Raw genomic sequence first — 19,271 nt, forward strand, 5'->3', positions numbered from 1 at the left:
ACAGGATGTAAATACAGGTATTTGCGCTGGCTTAAATAACATCATTTTTATCCATTTCATTCACATCTACTGCAGTCAGATTCACTCGTGTTCACTCTGATGTTAGAGGATGTTAAGAGGCTAAAAGCAGGTTTAAAACTTGCCCCATTGAAGTCAACAGGGTGCAAATTTTAAAAAGAGGATAACACGGTGTAGGCAACACCGATTTTTGTCGTTGTTCTCTGTACTGACAGCACTCCAAATGTACAAAAAAATGAGCTCAATGTTAAAATTGACTGGAGTTCTACTTTAAGACACACTTGTACAACAACGGGGGTTTTATGCTCTTGCCCAGCGCCGTTGGGTTTGTATACAACCATCTGTACCGGAGCCTGCAAGCATCTGCCGCTAAACGTAACAAGCAATGAACTAATCCCCATGTAATGATGTAACCACATCTGATTGGCTAATACAGAACCCATTATGCATACATACATATAAACTAACGGTAACAATTTATTTACTTAATTAAAACTATAACAATATTTTACAGTCACTGTTATATGTTATACACTATTTCAACTTGAAAATCACATATAGTAGCCTAGTGATTATAAACAGACAGTTTTCATAAAGGCTCTTCCCTCACAAAGCTCATCATCTAGCACAATTTTCATGGGTAGAATGCAAAATATTTCAATACAAGCTTTTCAGTCAAATACTATTTATGCAACATGTCAAACCTTTAAACCGCTAGACAAAATTGACCTGCGGCAAGTTTAAAAGTAGCTAAATTCCGCTGGAAAACCACAAACTTGGCAACCCTGAGTACAAAGTACAAAAAGCAAGTTATTAAAGGAAAAAAGAGTAATACATCTGATATAGTCTGATATAGAATATACTGTATTTCAGGTTTCAGATTTAAAATTAAAAATGTTATTGTGTAATATGTGTCTAGACTGACAATTAAAAATGCTTGTTATAATCTATAATCATTTATTATTAAGAATATTAAATAAAAGAGCAAATAATCTTATTTTAGAAAATCATGATGCACTTGAGTTTAGTAAGGATTAGTGTCCGTATCTTTGATTTATGCATCTTGTATATATTTTCTGTGTATTTTGTGTTTCGGATCCTCCAGTATCGTTTTTTCTATATAATAGACCCAGATTTTGATGACTCAGATCTGCATGACAACATAATATAACATAATTTAACTTTACCAGCTAGCAGTTGGACAGTTATTTTGAATTCAAATTGAGACTATACAACAGAAACAAAAAATCTACCATGTAAGTACAGTTAGACTTTAAAGAATTTAGTATTCTCAGCTATATAATGCACTTGATGTCCTGCTCTGCAAGAAATGTGATTTTATTTCATAATGCGATGAATGGTGTTTTTGTGTTCCCTAAAAATGACAAGTGGTGCTCACTGCAGAACAAAATAATGTCCAGCTCCCCCTCTGTGGACCTTATGGGTGGAGTTGTGTTAAGCGACAGGGTTATGGATAGGGTTAGGGTGCGATTGCACTGAGCAAATTATGTATTTCTCTTGTACTCCTGAATAGAAACTAAAATGCAGTGTTCTATTTTTTCTTGTTCATAGGATTCTCATAAATTTGGCTCTCAAATCAGTCAAGCCATGATGGATCTTATGTCTCTGCTGAACCCAGGCTTCAAGGAAGCAACAAAAGCCAACCCTGCCAAACAGTCATAAAATTCTTACAGGAAGACTGGATGCACATTTGTTTGAAGACTGGTTTCTATTTATGTAATTTGTGGATTTTATATTTAATTCTTTGATGGTTGTAGGTTTGAGTCTGCTATATATTGGAGCTATCTTATTGTCAATACTGAAAATAACTGGTTTTGCTAATTTGCTATGGCGGTTTTCTGTATACAATATACCACTAAAATAAGTGTCCTGAGGAATTACATTTGTCTGTCTGATTGCCGGCTCGTTTTGCGCGGGTTCAAGTTTGTTGACATATTTGTCTTTCCAGGGTGTGGTTATGAAGATAGGCTGTGTGGTTTCTGTACAGCTTTAAATCTCTCACAAAAGCTTTCACACTAATACGTTCTGTTATTTTTATTCACTGTGAGAAAAAATATGTGAAAAAATCTTACCTTTTTGGTACCTTAAAGGGACAATTTTTGTTCCTTTATAATCCACCAAAAAGTGCAAATTCATACCATAGAGTAGTTATATTGTACCCTAAATGTACTACTACCAACCTTTTAGGGGTAAATAAGATACAGAGTTTTTCTTGTAGTGTAGTGTAGCTTTTAATGTGTGTGTTGAATTTCATTGTTTTGTAAATGAATTTGACGAGAAGATTATTTTGCTGGCAAGGAAGATTCCCCCTCCATTCAAGAAATCAGCTGTGTTTTTTTCTCTTTTGGAATATCAGACATAAAATGTCTTTAGCAGTTGTCAGATAACACTAAATTGATCATTTGAGGTAATTACATCTGTCTCTGTAACCAATGAGGTCTACAGTACTATCAATTATAGCATTCTCATTGGTGTCGATGTCCGGTGCTCTGCTGAAATTATGTTGTGCCGTGCTGACCAGACAAACCTTGAAGAAAAAAATAATCTGTGAAGTGACGTTATCTGGACAGGCACTGGTTCAGATGTGACATGGCATCAGTCTCTTGCCAGATATTTAATGGATCAATTTGCCAAAAGGGTGATCCATTAAGACTGACAGCTGATGCAGCTCAGTAAAGTAATGCATTAGAGAATTCTTGGGAACTGAATGGCAGCATACTAATTGTGATTACTATTAAGTGATATGATATCCGGATGGGATATTTGTTTTTAGTGACCCTACAAGTTTGATTAAACCATCAAAATGAGGAACTTTTTATTATTTTCCAAATATTTTAAATGAGGAAGAACAAAACTTGGTTAAAGAAAAATTATTTGGCACAAAGACAAACAAATAGGTACAGGTTTTTATAAACTATACACACAAAAAAAAAAAAAAAAAAAAAAAATCCATATGTTGACTACAACACAATCAGTTATTAATATTTTGTTGGTTCTCTCATTTTTGCATTGTTCATAATTTGTTTGTATGACAGCCAGGCCAAAAATTATGTCAGCACAATTTAACATTTGTCATTGTGTTATCACAAATAAAACAATTGACTACAAGCCCAACTACGCAATAGGCTGACAAAAGTTTTTAATAATATTCGAATAAATGTTTATTTTCCTAGGCTGGACATCACTTTTGGCCACTACTTAAAATATAGCAAAGTATTGTTACCGATTTGTACCGATTTTTTTTTTTTTTTTTTTTTAAGGAGGAACAACATTGAATTGTTCTGTTACTGTAATATTCAATTATACTGTAATTTGTAATTGTCATTTATATTTGCCTTTCAAATGACTTCTTGTATATGAACATCTCAGGGAAACATGAGTAGGCCTATATGTGTTCAAGCAGAGTTTGACTACCTTTGTAGGTGACAAACTTAACTGTTGGAGAGACACTTTAGGTAAATAAGGTCAAATAAAATGTTTATATTGCTATGAAATTTGAGGTATTCCTGTGACATCTTTCCTACGTATTACTTTTATATTACACGTTGCTAAACAAAAAAAGTTTGATTGACATTAGAAGTCCTACAGCAAACGGTGCCGCGAAAGGGGGTGGGGACTTTCTCCATTTGTCAGAGATTGCGCCTAAAGTTGCGGTTGGTTTTTAAACAGCACTACTCTTAGCCCAGTAAACCCACGCTACGTACGAACATCGTTTACTCTAAATAAACACTCATGTTCCACTCCGTCACTTTCTCCCGTTTCCTGTCTGGTTTCTTAGGGGGATTTTAAACTCCCAGCAACACAAGGGGGGCTCGTTGCTTCAGGCAGGAAAGCGAAAGTATGTTGCAGATCAAGACTAGGCGGCTGAAAGGTAAGGCGTATATTTGAGAGAGTGCTATTAGATGTATGATTTTCGAATTAAAATCTCCATTGGGGTTTTATTATTATAACATGTATTTATTTACTTCTTAAGTATTAATACACATGATAAAGCTATTGTTTGGGTAGTTATCTATTATGCTACTTTTCCGGCTTTTTCTGTCCTGTTGTGCGGCTGTTTGATCTGTAAAGCCAACAGTATCGGTATTAATATTGAGTGGAATGACAACTGGGGCTCTCTTGCCACTGGCACTCGCTGTTGACGGCTGCTGCACACCTGGTGACGGCATGTTCTGGGGAGCATGTGTAGCACGCTGGATGTTTGTGCGCAACGAGGTTTTCATCCTTCTGTTTGGCAGTAACTTAGTAGGCATTTCCCCAACGTATGATGGTTCTGATACATTATTTAAAAAAAAATGTATGTCTGATGTTGCATGCTTTTAATAATATTGCATATAGCCTACCTTCAGGACATGTAGCCTATCCATTGCAGTAGCCAGCTATGAGGTCATCGAGCTGTTTGTCTACACGTATAATTCAGTGTTAACCGTTGTCTAAACAGCTGTCTGTTCAGTGTCCTTTGTGGGAAAATGAATGAGATCGATCGATTCATGTTGCCGCCGGGTGGTTAACGGGGTTTTAGAGAGTTTTGAGTGAGAGCACGGGACGGGTGCTGCCATTCCTATCCAATATCTGTAGAACATGTTACAGAATGAAAAGTTCTACCACTGACTATAATGAAGAATAGGCTAGTTGTGTTTGTGGTCACAACAAGCAGGGTCTCAGCCTCAGAGGTCACTCACGCATGGGCCTTCTGCCGTCAGTCTTGAAGGATGGATACGCGAGACAGTCTCCTCAAATCAAAATAATGACTAGACTTTGGCTTTATTATACTAATGCAATAATATTAGAAAAAAACATGCATGTTTGCTGGGCCAATATATGTGCCTTGTCTTGTCTTAAATCACCATGAAATTGCAGTAGCCTATTTAGGCTATTAAAAATGATTTATCAGTGCACTGTGCACATCATTATTATTTTTTTTAATTCATGAGCGCTCGTAACCTTTAATCAAAATAACTTCCACTCCTTCTTGCAAAGACATCTCTTCTCATCTCTGATGACTTGTTGACTGGCGTGAAGGAGGGAAAACCTGTTGCTCACATGACATCACAGCAATAGCAAACCACAAACATCCAAGGAAGCGTTTCATTGGATATATATATATATATATATATATATATATATATATATATATATATATATATATATATGTATGTGTATATATATATGTATATATGTATATGTCACAATAGGGAAGAAAAGACATTTGCAACTTCCGTTTCATGCCGACTTTAAAACAACTTTCGCAATCAGCTACAAGTGTCTATTTAAGTGTATGTATATACATATACACTATAGTTGCATTTCTAGGTGTGATAATGCGTTTTTCCACACATGTGACAAAGTTTTTTCTGTGACAGCTCTAATTCTCTTCTTCTTCATATTGTGCACTCAACTGCCATGCATTATATAAGGCTTAGTGAATGAATAAAAAAATGAGTAAGCAATTATGAAAACGTTTTTCTTTTCAATATCAAACGTTTCATCCCTATTGCACCATAACTTTAAGCGGCATGTGCCACTGAAAATGTGCCATTGGATGTGCCACAACACAACTTCATAAAAGCTACTTAAATGTCCTAATTGAACAAAGGCCTAGGCTAATCTTATCTAAGCCCTGTCTGTGAAACCAGGCCTGAATGTTAAAACCCTTGTGATGGATCAATATGACACTAATCTGTGCTGTAGTTAAAGGGCCCAGTGCTTCATTGCACTTTCATTGATATTTGAGTCCCTCTGGTTACTTTACAGGTATTAATGAGGCGTAATTCTGTGTTTCTCAAATCCAGTCCACAGTGAAACACCTTCCAGAATGTTTAGATGTCTCACTAATAGGGAGATGTCTGCAACATTCTTGGAGGTGTGTCCCGAGGACTGGAGATGGGAAATACAGATTTTGTGTAATCACATGCATGCATTTGTCCTTACTGATATTAATGCTTAAATTTTGTATACTTGGTTGACAACTTCAGAGGATTTATAACTGAGTATACACTCTTTCCACTTCAGTAATATTAGTGTTTGTTAACCCCTTACCTGACAGGGATCACTGGTGATCCCAGATTATTTTAGTTCAAAATATGTTTGAGCTTATATATCTCAATATTAATAACAGTGGTTAATTTTGAGTCTTGAACTATAAACTCTCAAGGGTTGGCTTTCTAAATGTATGTGTGTTATGTTTCTATTCAGAATTACTTATGAGCAGTAACCTTTTTATTTTGGGCATTTCATGTATGCAGCACTTGCCAAAATTGGGGGTGATGAGCAAGGGGTTAATACCCTTGAAGTTTGCACTCATTGCTGCATATACATGCTCTGTGTCCTTTATGTGAAAATCCATTAAAGTTTCTCTAGAGGCCACTAGATGTTTTTTTTCTCTCTCTGTGGAACCATTAGTAATGAAGATAAAAGAGTCAGTGCATTTGGCTAGACGAATCGATAAACTGAGTCCATTATAGAATGAGCTAATCGTCAATCTTAAATTTATATGATTTATTTTTTGGCCATCTTTGGTGTCATTTCTTAAATACTTTCTCTCTTGCTCTGACTCTCCTCTATGTTCCCCATGTTATGCATCAGCAAGGCAAAGCACTGTGTTATATGGAGCTGAACTGTGATGTAACAAAGCACCGTAATGACTGGGAAAGTCTGGATATACATCACTGTGAGTTACAATCACTAAGTCTTCGCTAATAGTGGAGGTCCATGGAATGAAATGTTTAAGCCTTTCAGTTTGATCATGTAGTGTTGTTTAAATTTTTTGGACATTGTATTACAAGAAGCCTAGTCACAGTGTTTTACAGACTTATAAGACACATTATTTCAAATGATAGAAATAATGTCCAGAGAATGTTCTCCTGTCCAGAGAAGGAACTTGATTGCTTCTCTTTCCCTCACAGGCATTTTCACTCATCACTCACATTCAGCATGCCCAATCTGAGTGCATGCTTCAAGATTTGAAGATACATCTGGTGAGTCTATTCTTCATTGTTTTGGATATTTTCTGCTCCACACAGTATTCAATTCAGTCTAAAAGTGGCCAGGTTAAAATATATTATTAGGCCACTGTAGGTTAAAAAAGACTGAAACAGTGGTTCAGACAAGTGAAATTAGTTCTTTAGAAAGGCTCTAGCATCATTTGTTTGCAGATGACATTTGGTTTGATATTTTGAGTGTAATGTAATGAAATTTCTTCTACAAGTCTTATCCAAATACTTGTTGAGGTCACTGTATATACTGTCCTGAAATATCCTGCTGTATGACTAAATAAGCTTAGTGAATTCATACACTAGACGATGGAGTACATGGTCAAATATTTTTGATTAATAACCCCTAAAGTGTAAACTGTTACCTGACATCCATGTGCTTGATTCATGTCTATTGTAGTAGTGTGGTGTCTTTATTTTCACAAAATCTAGCCATGCAATAATCAGGATAATCTACAATCATTGTAAAAAAATAAATCACTTAAGATACTGTATCTTCTTTGAATCCTCATAGTATGATGAGTTGTTGGAAGACCACATATTCAAAATTAAAATGTATCCATCTGAAACGAAGGTAAGAGCAAACAACATTAGATGACTTTTATTTACTTATTTACTTTTATTTGTAGTTGTGTATAATAAGCAGTATTAGCCACTTGCGATGTTGTATGTATTTGTACAGAAAAAGACAGACATATTATATATAACAATTTATTAACTTCAGCCACAAAACTGCAATTATCAGTCAGTCTATATGTATGGTATGGATTTTAGTTTAAATAATTGAGTTTGGTAAATAATAATGGTTATGTTATGGTTATGATATTTTCCTGTTTAATCAGTGTGTCCTGTGTGACTGTTTTATCAGGAGAACGAGCTTCTTTCAGTAATCAACACTCTATGCACATCCTGGACTAAAAATAAGAAAAAGGATGAGAAGAAATTCAAGATACTAGAAACTTTTGAAATAATGCTATCAGTGAGTATACTTCTTATTCTATCATATTTTGTCATTCTGTTTTGAATATCAAATAGAATAATTTCTGACGGCATGATTTTCCTGTTCTTCTAGAATTTTTTTCAAATCAGTGATCCTACAATTTTAGAAATGTCTTGTGCGGATCTCAATTGCACAGATGCTTACACAGTAAGCTGGGTTAATGCAACCGTATTTGGTGATATGTACAGAAGATCTTGCAATGGATCAGTATCAGGTATGGACATTTAACCTTTCATCATTTACCCTGTTTCTTTCCCTTTTTGCCCAACCTTTATTAATGATCAATGGCCACCATAAATCTCATTGGCAAGACTTCCATCTATTAGTAGCTGAAAACATTTAATAAGCCAGAATATTTAATATACAAACACAATTGCATGGAGTGGTAAATATGTAGTTATGAATATAAAATGCAGATTTTGCTCACATTCTCTCACTTTTCTACTTAGATCTGAAATGTCCATCAAAAAGTAAGTTATTTGACTTTGTCTCCCTTTTATCCACAATGTATCTTTTTTTTCTCTTTCTAAAAAGGAGTTGTTGTTTTGGTCACCTTTTAGTTTAGGGTCCTATTCTCACTATTAACCAACTATTAACTACGACTTTTGCCCCAATAAACTCCTAATTACTGCGTATTAATAGTCAGTAAGGTAGTTGTTATGTTTAGGTATTGGGAGGATTAAGGGATGTAGAATATGGTCATGCAGAATAAGGCATTAATATGTAATTTATAAGTATTAATAAATAGCCAATATCCTAGAAATTTGCTTGCTGATAAGCAACTATTTAATAGTGAGAATTGTATCTTAAACTTAATTGTTACAATTCTTGCTGAACCAGATATGAAGCTGAAAACGGTGCTTAAAAAAAAAATGAAATTTGGTCTGGATGTTTCTAGTAACTCTTACTGTTAAATTTGAATTATTTCCATGAAACTGATTTCTATAGCTCTCTGAGAACACACAGTATTATACATTCATCTCTGTGTGCTGTAGCACAGAAATCATTGCTATATGTTGAAACTATGTGTAATATACCACGTTTTTTTAATCACATAGGCAAAACAACGATCAGCCCAAGCATCACTGCTGTTGAAAGTAAGCTAACTCAGTTTTTATTTTATTTTCACGTATGCAAACACAGATATTTTAACTCACTCACAAGTATTACAATTTTAACAGATCATTCATTTACATGTGTAATATAAATATTTATGGATATGAATATAAATATTTCAATCAAAGTTTTATGTTAGATCAAACTATTTGAAACTACATTAACTAAAAAAGCGCTACTAAACAAACCCAATTATTAATATGGTGTTGTAAAATGTATGGTGTAATATGGTAAACTAGCCACAAAGTATCTCTTTTTCTGTCTGCTATTTTTGACAAGCATTTCTGGGTTTTTTACTTGTTGAACCACATACTGTATGAACCTGAAGATAATGCTTGGGTAAAACTTAATATTCAAAGGATAACTTTTTTTTTTTTTGCAATAACACAAACTGTTGTAATTTACATGCTTTGGGCTTTTAAAAAAATACATACTGTATTTTTATAGTACAGATTTAGTCAGATTTAGTACAGATTTAGATTCAGATTTATCAACAATTTTTGTACATATATCCACTTTCTGAGCACATGCCTGGTATTATATAGTTCTGTTGAATCTAACTGTAAAACTCTGTTTTCTATTAAATCACATAAGACACAACATTTTTTACATCGGTCGATTCAGTCACCACAGCTCATAAAAGTAAGCAAAGTCAGTATTGTATTCAAATACACAAAACAGATTACAATGCAGATGCTTTGACTGTCATCTGAATTGACATCATATCACGTCTTCTAATACATAGGCTCACCATCATTAACAACGGTCAGCCCAAACTTCACTGCTCCTGAAAGTAAGCAAATTCAGTATTGAAGACATCAATGCCTGGTTTCACAGACAAGGCTTAAGCCTAGTCCTAGACTTAAATGCCTGTTTCAGCTGTTTTAACTTAAAGCTAATTGAATTGGCATGTCTTAAAATATATCAGTGCCATTGTTTGGTTTCAAGATGTACACCTGTAATGTTTTTTTTTCTAAGGCACGTTTATAAAAGCTACTTAAATGTCCTAATTTAACTAAGGCCTAGTCCTGGCTTAATCTAAACCCTATCTGTGAAACCAGCCCCGAATCTGTAGAGTTGCATAAAGACGATTATCATTTGCATTTAATACAGTAAGCATTAAATCCTACCTTTGTTTAGAAAAATAATAGTACAAATTTGATCAGATTTGAATAAAACAGAAATGTAACTGCAAATATGCTTGCTTTGCTCATATGTGGAGATCAGTCTTTTATGGCCTTATTCAATTCTGTTTTTAATGTGAATATGCAATATTTTGTAGATTCGTCAACCGTTTCATCAGCACCTACAGAAAGTAAGTTTGTCTCTTGTGAGAGCAGCTTCATCTGTAATGAGTAGCATAATGCCTTCAGTATTCACTCAGCAGCCACTTTAACTTGATAGGACTGTGCCTTTAGTGGCATTAGTCTTAGAAGAAAACGTTCTATATAGAATTCTGTCAGGCGCAGAACTGTTTAAGGGGGTTCCAATCATAGGATCATTTTATGGATTTAGTTGTAAGTAATTCATTACTTCTATTACATTTTATGAATTAAACATCTCGTAAACATACTTTATCACTAGTAAAAATTGAAATAAAACTTTAAACATGAAAGTATTATGCAATCATTTAAGACATTTCTTCTTTTATATAACCTTTTTGGCATTAAGGTTCTTTAACATTGAGTCAAGAACCTTAGGATTCTATATAGAACCCCATAAAACCTTTTTCTAAGAGTGTAATCCAGTGTGGTCTGGGGCAGGCTATCCGTCATATTGTGCATATATGAGAGAGTGTAAATCATTGGGTTTTGAAACACTAGTACAAACAGTCATGCCATGGTCAAAGTCAACATTATGTATACAAACTCAGACTCATTGACTTGCTGATGATTGGCTGAGTAGATATAGCAGGTGCACTAATAAAATTTCCACAGTTTGTGCATTGCCACTTATTACTAATCTCACTAATATAGCCATTTACTAATCACTAATAATTTTGTACATTGCAATAATTACAAAAAACTTTGTTCAATAAAAACTAACATCGATTTTTTTCCCCTATTAACCATATTAGATCATCTTTAAAATCATAAGCCAACAAACCACACGTTTTATAATTTATCATGAATTCTCATATCACTGTATCATCTTTTAAGTTGACGATGGCTTCTATATCTCATGCTTTTGTATGGTTTCCCCTTTTTACTACAGAGGAAGCATTAAAAGATGCCCAGAGTAAGTGTGACAGCTGTGGGTTTTTCTGACCAATTATTTTTGCTTGCCATTCTTCTCTCTCTCCCTGCAAATCTCTTTGTAAACCAAAATATTTCTTTTTTTTTTCAAGGTACCATTAAAACATGTTCTGGATTCCTTGTTTTCTCTCTACTACTGAATATCGTTCTATTCCTCCTGTTGGTGTTAATCCATTTCCAGGTAAAAAGGTCTAAGCATTAATGTGGCTTGTGAGTTTGTATAAAATTAAAGTAGGTTATTTTGGGTAAGGCTTTTTAACCTCAGATATGCTACTTTTTTGTCTAATATAAGAAATAAATTAAAAAAATTTTTTTTTTTTTTTACAGAAACAAAGGACTACAACCAAGCATGTGAGTCTCTTACTTGCTCGGCATCTCTAAACCAAGATGCTGTAACCACCCAGGTTTAGGGGGTTTAGCTGTTTATATCTTAAACTTAATTAAGCACAGCACACAGTCCTCATTAACTTGAGTTCTGTGTCATTTTCTTTTCCTTTTAAATGGATAGTTCACTTTTAAATAAGATGTTTTGAAGAATGTTGGTCCAGACAGTTGTGGTAGCTTCCATTGTATTTTTTCCTACTATATAATTCAATGGGTGCCGTCAACTGTCTGGTTACTAACATTCTTCAAAACATCTTCTTTTGTTTGCATTCTTTGATTTGTCTCAACCATTCTGACATTGACCACCCACATTTAAAAATATATATTTTTTAACTTTAATAATAATAATAATAATAATAATTTGTTACATTTATATAGCGCTTTTCTGGGTCCTCAAAGCGCTTCACATATGGAAGGGGGGAATCTCCTCATCCACCACTAATGTGCAGCATCCACTTGGATGATGCGACGGCAGCCATATGCGCCAGAACGACCACCACACACACACCAGCTTAACAACAAACAAAGTGGTGCGTAATGAAGAACCACAGAGCAGCATCAGGAATGTCAGATATTGGGGGGACAATTTGGCCTTATCTGATTATTAAGAGGACTTTTCCCTCTCAGTGTCTATGGGGGTTACGGCACTGCTATATAAAAGAGGATCCATAAATAATTTCAAATTAAGTACATACAGAGTATTTATACATTGCACACTGAGCATTTATTGCTACCTGTTCAGGGAAAAATATAGTAAACATTTGATCAAATTTGAAAATTTAAATAAACTGGAAATCATTTATTTGCTTACATGGCAATCTTTTTTAGTATTATTTCTTTTAACTTTTTTTTCTTTAGAATTAATTGAATATTTTGTAGATTTGTCCACCACCTTACCAGGAACTTCCATTAATGAAGCCAGTAAATTTCACCGGCCCACCGGTGGGCCCAAAATCATTACATATTTAAAACAGTAATATCCTATAATAAACATAAACTAATCTTGACAAACTATATATCATTTGAAAGCTTACAAACTCTAGTTTTCATATTTGGTGAATGATTTTCAAAATAAATTAGAGAGGAGCTGTAATTTATCAATTTGCAACAAGAATATTTTCATATTCCTAAGGCGTGTTCAGACCTTTATTTTGAAATAGCAATGAACATGAAAAATCATGAAAGAATGGTTGAAACCTCAGTTTGTTTTCATGCCAAGAGTTCAAAAGGTATAATCCATTAAATTATTTTAGAAAAAAAGATATTAAAATGTTTTTAATAACACATATGGAAATGGAGGTGCCCTTATATGGGCAGTAATGGAGTCTGGTTGTCACCTAGTGAAAATGTTTGGTACTGCGCCCAAACAATATCTCACTGAAAGCTCATTTTTTGAGATATCAACCTAAAATTTGAAACACAACTTATTCAGATTTTTGGCTTTGATTTTCTAGCAGTTTTAGAGTCGGCCAGGTTTTAAAAATATATATTTTATATAAAATATGAATAATTAAATTTTTTACATTGTACATTTTCCTAAACTCAAACTTCTATAACTTTTTTTTCTTTCACTTTCTTAATTTATTTCACTTCAACAAAAATCTGCCAAATATCTTCTTTAAAACAAGACCAATTTTACGTCTATACTCCAAAGCATTCTTTAATTACAACTATTTAAAGTCGAAATGTGCATTTTCATGTATATTTAAAAAAAGGGGAGTGACACTTAAAGGGTTAAGATAGCAGATTTTTCAGTGATGGTTAGCATAATGCCTTTAGTAGTGACCAATTCAATTTGTAAGGTAATAAATCTTTATTTTTTCTTTTTACAGACATCTGGAGAGAATGAGGCCCTTAAGGGCATCTGAATAAGGTAACACCAACTTTGTAGCTTTTGGAAAAGGGTTACAATGTGCAGGATACATATCAAGTTTTTACAACCTGGACATTGTTCAGCCTTGTACACATCACATTATAGAGAAGAATGTTTGATTAATCACATTCTTCTTCTTTTTCTCTCCTCTACCCTGCAGTAAATGGACATTTTACTGCTTCAGGAAGATAGACTTTTTTTAAGCTGCTCTCTTCTATTTTAACAATAGAGGTTATGCACATATCTAATCTGTTTGTCTGTCAACAGTATTTGAAAACAGTTAATCCATGCTATTCACCTGCTTTGTTCCAGTTGACTGTCTGGAACTGTTTTTCACAGCCAGTTTCTATAGTCATCTGTTATTGCTACCACATGTGCATGGCACTGTGCTGTCTTTGAATTTGTGACTGACATGATCATCCAAACAAATACAGCTTTATATTCTCAAACACGTCCACACAACCTGTATGTTTCCATTTCTAAATGTGATTGTCTTGAATTTACCTCCATAACTGTTATCCTTCATCTGTCTAGCACCTCTACTCATGGTTTTTGAAGTTGCCTTTTTGTAAGTCGCTTTGGAAATAACGCTGACTGTTAAATGATTAAATGTAAATGACTCAGTGTGCACTGATGATCCTGTCAGTTATGATATGGATAAAAAAAAAAATCTATACCCTTCAGTGCTCAGGCCTTGAATGGTTGTGCCAGAGAGTTTCTTTAGGAAGGAACGAGGGCCAGGGAAAGTATTTACAGCTAATATACTGCTACAATAAATCTAATATATCCTGTCTTTTTCAGCAGTTATTTTTTTATTGTTTATTTTATGTAATATATGTTTATATTTTGGTATGTCTGTGTGTAAGAGGGTACACGCATGCAGCATTTTTGTGTTCTGGGTATCTCAGAATGTTTATTGTGTTTTATTGATCTTTTACTGATGCTTCTGTGTATGTAGAAGTGGCCATGGCAAATTTTGCTGCAAAATGCACACAATAAAACAAGAAATATGATGTATATCTTGAACCTCATGTAATGGCACTAAAAAGTTCTCATTAAAAATTTGAATTACATTTTAATTGTCTCTGTCTTCATATATAGTTATGTGTTTGTTTGCTACCATATTATAAATGTTTTAACTCCATAATGTAAATTCACTAGTGGGTTCACAAAGAAAGAAAGAACTGACCATACTGAAATGATGCTTTGTCCATTCAAAAACAAAACAAAAAACACACATTTTTCAGTAAAAAAAGTGTTGAACAGTTTTTGTTTTGTATTACTTGTTTTTATTTAATAAAATCATGCCTGATTTAATAAATTAAACACAGCCTTTTGTAATTTTCTGTCTCTTTTAAAGGGATAGTTAACTGTTAAATAAGATATTTTGTAGAATAGTCTAGATGGAAATAGGGGTCCACGCACACCCCCCGGCTTTTTTTATGCCACCTGATTTTTTTAAATCTTTAAAGTGTCTCTTTTCAGAATCTGCCAGGTACCAAGCTGAAATAATGTCCCAAAGGCTTCATTTTTAACCCTTTGCTGCACCCGACCGGAACCCGAAAAATCTAAAAAATAATATAGAAAGTGGCATAACATTTGAAGTAAACAACATACAGAGACAAATGAACACATTTTCCCATACAATTCTGACCCCAGGAATTTAATGGAATGGTTATTTTTGACATTTGACAACATATTGACCCTATTTCTGGACAAAAATAGCAAAAAAATGGCCAAATATGTGTAGAGGATCAACTATATTTTCGTTTTCTCAAGCGCATAGGGTGATTTTTTTTTTCTTCACAACCTGTTATTTCTTTATCATTCAAGTGTCTATTTTAAGATTAAATTGGGTACCAAGCTGAAATAATGTCCAAAATGCTTTATTTTTAACCCTTTGCATCAAACCCGAAAACTCTCAATATGATATATAGTGGCATAACTTTTGATGTAAACAACTCACAGAGACAAATGGACACATTTTTCTATACAATTCTGACCCAGGGAAATTGTTATTTGTTATATTTTACAACATCTTGACCATCTATGGTCAAAAACAGCAAAAAAAAAAGCTAATTTGACAACGTTTTTATTATACTATAGCAGCCTGAAATGGGGTTTATTTGAACCTTTTACTGCACCTATCCTGAACCTGAAGAAACTGAAAATAGCTTTACTTTTGAAGTAAACAAAACAAAGCAAATTAACTTTAAAAAAAAGAAAAAAACTACAGAAAAAATTCCAAAAAGGTCCAAAAAGTTGACTAACTCCCAGTTTGGGAATGTTGGGGCTTTGCAGTTGGCAGTTGGTGGCCGTCGGTTGGTACCTGCAGATCGCCATCTCCCACTGCTCTCTCTTTTGGAACAATTTCAGTAAGTATTTGAAACTATAATTAAGATATGCCTTTGTAGTCATAACTTAAATTTTTCAACAGTTTTTAATTACAGGCTTTCGGAAAGCAAGAAGCTATCATATCTACACAGTATCCGATATATGAGACTCTGTTAAGCAGCTATGCAGTTCACCATACCGCATGATAGATATTTGTGAACAAATTCCATTAACATTAGAGGACTTGCCTTTGGATACAATTTGATATCACCAATACTGCTATAAAAGCTTGCAGGGAAAATAGATTGTTTACAAGTGTCAAAGGCTTCTACATCTGGTGAATCATCATCATTGAAAAAGGACTCTCTGCGCCATGTTAAATCTCTGTCAATTCAATCTGAAGGAGCTCCAAGAAGGTGTTCCTTCTTGTTTCCCAATCAGTGCATTTTCTGTGACAAAGCAAAATCCAAGTTCAAGGGCGAGACTGAAGAGCTTACAAAGTTTCAGAGTTGGAAACACAAGGAACCAGCCAGGAAAGTTATTGAACCTAGGGCACAGGAATTAAAGAAAGAGGCTCTTTATCACAAGGTGCAGGACAAGGACTGAAGTGACAAATCCTGACAGATTGCAATATGCGGCAGGCTACGCAATACTTGTTCCCTTACTCTCAGGGAACCGAGGTTACGTTAGTAACCGAGTATGTTCCCTTTCGAGAATCGTCACTTCGTATTACATAGCTAATACGCAGTGGGGACGCAATGTAAAGCGCTGCACTATTAGCAACTGGCTGCATACAACTGGAGCCTAGGGAAGCACCCCGAGGCTCACAGAAACAAGCCATAACAAACCCCAACATAGTGACAGTAAGCAAACGTGAGTCTGGTTTCATGAATAAGGTGCTGGAGTATAAGAGCTGGGCTCGCTCCAAACATACATCCCAGGACAATTGTGCTAATGGGCAGTAATAGGTAGACTGATAAGATCGGACCCTAGCTGGAGTACTGACGATGCAGCGGCCATGAGACAGAGAAGCCTCTGAAACTTTCAGCACGCGCTGATAGTTCAGCACGCGCACTCCGTTGACTCAGGGGAGAAAGCGCTGCGTCCATGCACTTTGTGAAAGTACGGGCTGCTAGAGACAGACCGAACGGTATGACCATGTATTGATTAAGCCTGCCCCTTGAAGGCGAATCTCAAGAATGGCCTGTGATGGGGCGTTATCTGAATGTGAAAGTAAGCGTCTTTCAGTAAAAAAACAATCCACCGGGCGAACCTGTGCAAGGATTTGTTTGGTAGTTATCATTCTGAACGGCCATCTCATGAGAGCTTTGTTCAGATGTCTCAGATTTAGAATGGGGTGAGAGCCACCGTCCTTTTTTGGTACAAGGAAGTAACGGCTGTAAAAGCCTGACCGGCTCAGCGCAGGGGGGACTAATTATATCGCCCTTTTTTCTAGCAGATTTTGTACTTTGGTGCGAAGCACGTGAGACACGCCGCTTCTCACCAAGGTCTCTAAAACCGCCAGAAACCGCGGGGGTCTGCGAGCGAATTGGAGCGAGTAACCTCGCTTTATAATGTACAAAACCCATTTCGACACTCTGGCTTGCCAGACCTGGGCCCTTGTGGCTAGGGTTTGAATATACATTGTGGCTGGGCCGCCTATAGCATAGGGGGACCTAATACCCTTGTGTTGTGTTTTGTGCACATTTTCTCTTCTGGGCTGTGACAGGCCCGACACAGAGATAGAGTGACAACAGGTGGGGCCGCCTAGTGAAGGGGGACCGATTACCCGTGAAACATACTTTTTTTTGTGCTTTATTTGGGTCGCTGTGAAAACAGTGTTTGTTTGTATAGGCACGTGCCGTGCAACGGGTCCGTTGACTACAATATAAAAATCTCCAGCCGCCTGAACTGAACAGGGAGCTGCGAGATTTAAATGAGCTCTTTTTTGAGGGCAGTCCGGCTAGAGCGAGACTCAGACCTTCTCTCTTCCCTCCTGTGGCTAGGAGGGCTTCGGCGACTCGGGGTCCAACACAACACGAGGTCACAGGCCTTGGCGCCAGGGCAGCGGGTAGCGCTTAGCTGGTCTTGAGCGATGGTGGGTATCAGCCGCAGGGCGGGGCTGAGAGACCCGATTCGCTGGCTGAGGAGGCGGCGTGCTCTTGTGGCGGCTTGAGGCAGAGCTGGAGTGCTTAGGCAGGAAGTGCTTCATAGCTTGTGAAGATTTCTGTGCCTAGGTGAATCTCTCAGAAAACCCTTTCACAGCCGGGCCAGAGACCGGTGCTGGAGATAGGTGAATCGAGGAAAGCCGTTTTATCCGCCTCCTTGATGTCCGTGAGGTTCAGCCACAGATAGTGCTCGAGCACGACGAGGTTAGCCATACCTCTGCCGATCGTTTGGGCGGTAGCCTTTGTAGCGCGCAGTGCTAGGTCTGTGGCGCTGCACAGGTCATTGAACGCCTCAGGGTTCGGGCCAGACTCGTCCATTGCCTGGAGAAGCTTGGCCTGAAATACCTGTAACACCGCCATGGTGTGTAGAGCCGATGCAGCCTGACCGGAAGCAGAAAAGGCGTGTCCAGCGAGGGCTAAAGTGTTTCGGCAGGGCTTAGAAGGGTGAACCGCTCTGGATCTCCAGCCAACAGCAGTGGGTGGGCATAGATGGGCGGCAACTGCTTCTTCGAGCAGAGGCAGCTTCTCATAACCTTTTTTTGCTGCGTCGTCAACAGAGGAGAGCTATTTTCTATTTTATTAAAGCTATTTTCAATTTCTTCAGGTTCAGGATAGGTGCAGTAAAAGGTTAAAATAAACCCCATTTCAGGCTGCTATTAGTATAATAAAAACGTTGTCAAATTAGCTTTTTTTTTGCTGTTTTTGACCATATGGTCAAGATGTTGTAAAATATAACAAATAACAATTTCCCTGGGTCAGAATTGTATGGAAAAATGTGTCCATTTGTCTCTGTGAGTTGTTTACATTAAAAGTTATGCCACTTTATATCATATTTAGATTTTTCGGGTTTGATGCAAAGGGTTAAAAATAAAGCATTTTGGACATTATTTCAGCTTGGTACCCAATTTAATCTTAAAATAGACACTTGAATGATAAAGAAATAACAGGTTGTGAAAAAAAATCACCCTATGCGCTTGAGAAAACGAAAATATAGTTGATCCTCTACACGTCTTTGGCCATTTTTTGCTATTTTTGTCCAGAAACAGGGTCAATATGTTGTCAAATGTCAAAAATAACCATTCCATTAAATTCCTGGGGTCAGAATTGTAT

General features: G+C 36.0%; 2 protein-coding genes across 3 annotated transcripts in view; both read left to right on the forward strand.

Moving 5' to 3' along the window:
- Positions 1-2,691, forward strand: part of cpt1a2b (carnitine palmitoyltransferase 1A2b) — a 43,798-nt gene extending 41,107 nt beyond the window's left edge. The window contains exon 19 of the mRNA XM_079876176.1: positions 1,591-2,691. Coding sequence (XP_079732302.1) covers positions 1,591-1,701 — 111 coding nt within the window. The 3' untranslated portion in view covers positions 1,702-2,691. The remainder of the gene's footprint in view (positions 1-1,590) is intronic.
- A 932-nt stretch (positions 2,692-3,623) lies between these two features.
- On the forward strand, positions 3,624-14,736 carry LOC307161463 (uncharacterized protein). Of its 2 annotated transcripts, XM_079876184.1 has the most exons (16): positions 3,658-3,910; positions 6,625-6,709; positions 6,945-7,016; positions 7,546-7,605; positions 7,900-8,010; positions 8,104-8,245; positions 8,481-8,501; positions 9,090-9,128; positions 9,742-9,789; positions 9,893-9,940; positions 10,430-10,462; positions 11,362-11,385; positions 11,495-11,583; positions 11,730-11,753; positions 13,619-13,659; positions 13,820-14,736. In XM_079876184.1, the coding sequence occupies exons 2-15, from the start codon at positions 6,680-6,682 to the stop codon at positions 13,652-13,654; spliced, it is 777 nt and encodes a 258-aa protein (XP_079732310.1). In that variant the 5' UTR covers positions 3,658-3,910; positions 6,625-6,679; the 3' UTR covers positions 13,655-13,659; positions 13,820-14,736. The 2 variants fall into 2 exon arrangements, with proteins under 2 accessions (XP_079732311.1, XP_079732310.1); XM_079876185.1 differs by lacking the exons at positions 9,742-9,789; positions 9,893-9,940; positions 10,430-10,462 and having other exon boundaries at positions 3,624-3,910.
- The last annotated feature ends 4,535 nt before the right edge of the window (positions 14,737-19,271 follow it).

This window comes from Squalius cephalus (assembly GCF_949319135.1).
Source record: "Squalius cephalus genome assembly, chromosome: 1".
NCBI classification, from domain to species: Eukaryota; Metazoa; Chordata; class Actinopteri; order Cypriniformes; family Leuciscidae; genus Squalius; species Squalius cephalus.

Excerpts from the sequence above, each read along its gene's own strand:
- LOC307161463 (XM_079876184.1), top strand. The coding sequence starts at position 6,680 with ATGACTGGGAAAGTCTGGATATACATCACT. Across the intron at positions 11,386-11,494 it reads AGCATTAAAAGATGCCCAGA|GTACCATTAAAACATGTTCT; the intron begins GTAAGTGTGACA and ends TTTTTTTTCAAG. Across the intron at positions 11,584-11,729 it reads TGGTGTTAATCCATTTCCAG|AAACAAAGGACTACAACCAA; the intron begins GTAAAAAGGTCT and ends TTTTTTTTACAG.